The 2,676-nt window shown below is 53.7% G+C and overlaps 1 protein-coding gene across 1 annotated transcript in view; it reads right to left on the bottom strand.

Moving 5' to 3' along the window:
• The window catches only part of ANKRD33B (ankyrin repeat domain 33B), a 94,428-nt gene that overhangs the window by 10,936 nt on the left and 80,816 nt on the right, over positions 1 to 2,676 (bottom strand). The window contains exon 3 of the mRNA XM_011940981.1: positions 773 to 913. Coding sequence (XP_011796371.1) covers positions 773 to 913 — 141 coding nt within the window. The remainder of the gene's footprint in view (positions 1 to 772; positions 914 to 2,676) is intronic.

Raw genomic sequence — 2,676 nt, 5'->3', positions numbered from 1 at the left:
TCACCACGCAACTCACATCACCTCCTAACGTCACCACCAACTCCACATCACCTCCTAACGTCACCATGCAACTCCACATCACCTCCTAATGTTACCACACAACATGTCGTCTCCCAACGTTACCATGCAACTCCATATCACATCCCAACATTAATATGCAACTCCGCATCACCTCCTAATGTCACCATTCAACTCCACATCACCTCGTAACGTTACCATGCAACTCCACATCACCTCCCAATGTTACCAGACAACTCCACCTCACCTCCTAACATTACCATGCAACTCCACATCACCTCATAACGTTACTATGCAATGCCACCCACCAGCAAGCAGGGACCTAGGATGGCCTGGGCCGTTCCCACCATCCCTATGCCCACCTTCAACAGCAGTCTTGCCATTTACAGCCAAGAGATCACCCCTTTCTGAGGAAGAACAAATAGGGACAGGGCTTGGGGTGTAGAATGGGTGGGCAGGAGGAAAACAGAAGGTGAGGGAAGATGCCACCCACTGCAAAGCTCAGCAGGGAGAGGAAGGGGCGTCCTGAAGGGAACAAATGCATGGCTTCGCTCCGTGATCCTGAAAGCATCTGTTGTTGGCTTTTTCAAAAACTCAGATAATTACAGCAGTATACCTCAGTGAAGAAACTATTCCTTATTGCAGCAACTAGGCATTGTTTCTATGGGAGTGATTAATCTCAAAACATATTCCTTAAAGGAGCAACTCTGGTGTCCCGCGGCCCCTGGAAGTTGCACGGGACAGGTGGACATACCTGCTAGCATCAGGGCTCGGATGCAGTCCGTTCGACCCTGCATGGCGGCTTTCATCAGGGCGGTGAACCCGAACGCGTTTCTCCTTTCAAGGTCAAGACCGGGAAAATAGTTCAACAAGTAGTTAGTGATGATAGCGTGCCCTGTAAAGAGAAGTGTACACGTGTATTGGTTCCCACTTCCACAAAATGTGCTGATTCCAGCCAGGCCTTCCTAGAGAGAGAAAGAAACACCGAGTCAGCCCTGGGCCAGCCGGTCTGCTGTGTGAGTTTTTCTCGGACCCCGAGATAGAATTCTCCTGGAGCCCAGGAAACAGAGGAAAGCAGAGGGCACCGCCCCGGCTGCGGCACTGCTGTTTTGGGTTCTTGCGGGTCTCCTTCCACAAAGCACTTGGGGGAGGAGCTGTGCCATCACACGGTTGGGGGTGGATGTGGGGGGCAGGGACTCTGCCGGTAGGTAGGTAGGGAGCTCAGCCTCAGACAGCCAATGCGGGCAGGAAGCCTCAACTCCCAGCAGCAGAGGCCCGTGCAAACAGATGCAAAGCTGTAAATGAGCTTCGGAACCACTTCCAAGTGCTCCGGAGCTGCAGGGAGGAAAAAGTCATCATCACAGCAATAGGACAGTGCCAGTTCACGCTGGCACCCTCTGTTCCCACCCAGAAGCGGCAGTCTCTCTCTCCACCCGTACCCGCCACCCCACCTTCCCCCCGCCGCCGTCTCTCTCTCTCTCCACCTACCTACCCCCCCACACACATCCCACAGAGTGTCGCAGGCAAGGCCCTCAGCTATAAAGCAAAGCAGGTAAGGAGATTTCTTAGAGAACACAGATTTCTCCCCTTTCTCACCTTGCACCTCCAAAAAGGATCTAACTTTCTGCTCATTCCCCGGCACACCCATGGTGCTCTCAGTTAATGGTGAATAAGGAGAGACCATCACAGCAGCAGTGCTGTTTCCAGGATTCACCCAAGGAAAACCAAAATGGAGTGGGAGAGCCTCCTCTCGGGTCACCTGTCCATGCCGCCTGATGCCAGCTAGCCCATAGGTCCTTGTATGAGTACACTGCCCCCACTGCAGTGCCCTGGAGCAGGGTCAGTCCCAGCCTTGGCACAGTCGGCACAGGGGGCCACATGACTCTCGGTTGTGGGGACTGCCTTGTGCACTGCAGGATGCTGGGCAGATCCCTGGTCTCTACCCCAATAGATGCCAGTAGCAACCACCCTCCCGCACAGGTTGTGACAACCAAAACTGTGTCCAGACACTGCCAAATCACCATCAGTGGGGCAAGAACACCGCAGGCGAGAACCACTGTCCCCAAAGCTCAGATCTCATTCCTTCATGACCAGCCATAGCTGGTGGAAAGAGCTTCCTCTCTCCCTCCGCTTTGCTGCCACCTCCATCCAGGCCCCTGCTGATGAGGTCTGAAACCCTTGGGAATATGAGTAGTCTGCCCGAGTCTCTCCTCCTGAACCCCAGGGGAGGTGCTGGGTACCCAGTTCCCATCTTTTTTATTTAAGAGATGGAGTCTCTCTCTGTCACTCAGACTGGAGTGCAGGAGCATGATCATAGCTCACTGTGGTCTGGACCTAATGGGCTCAAGAGATCCTCCCTCCTCAGCCTACCAAGTAACTGAGCTCATGGGCAAGCACCATCATGCCCAGCTAATTTAAAAAAAAATTTTTTTTGTAGAGATGGGATCTCCCAACGTTGCCGAGGCTGGTCTCAAACTCCTGCATTTAAGCAATTCTCTTGCCTCAGCCTCCCAAAGTGCTGGGATTCCAGGCGTGAGCCACTGTGCCTAGCCACAGTCCCCCATCCTGATGCACCGGGGATGCAGCGTTCAGAAATCCCCACGTATTCGTTCCAACTCCAGCGTGTTCCTTTCAGCCCCCACTGTTGTAGCTGCAGGG

The sequence above is a fragment of the Colobus angolensis genome, unplaced genomic scaffold (assembly GCF_000951035.1).
Source record: "Colobus angolensis palliatus isolate OR3802 unplaced genomic scaffold, Cang.pa_1.0 Scaffold196, whole genome shotgun sequence".
Lineage (NCBI taxonomy): Eukaryota > Metazoa > Chordata > Mammalia > Primates > Cercopithecidae > Colobus > Colobus angolensis.
This window is presented reverse-complemented; position numbering and strand designations above follow the sequence as displayed.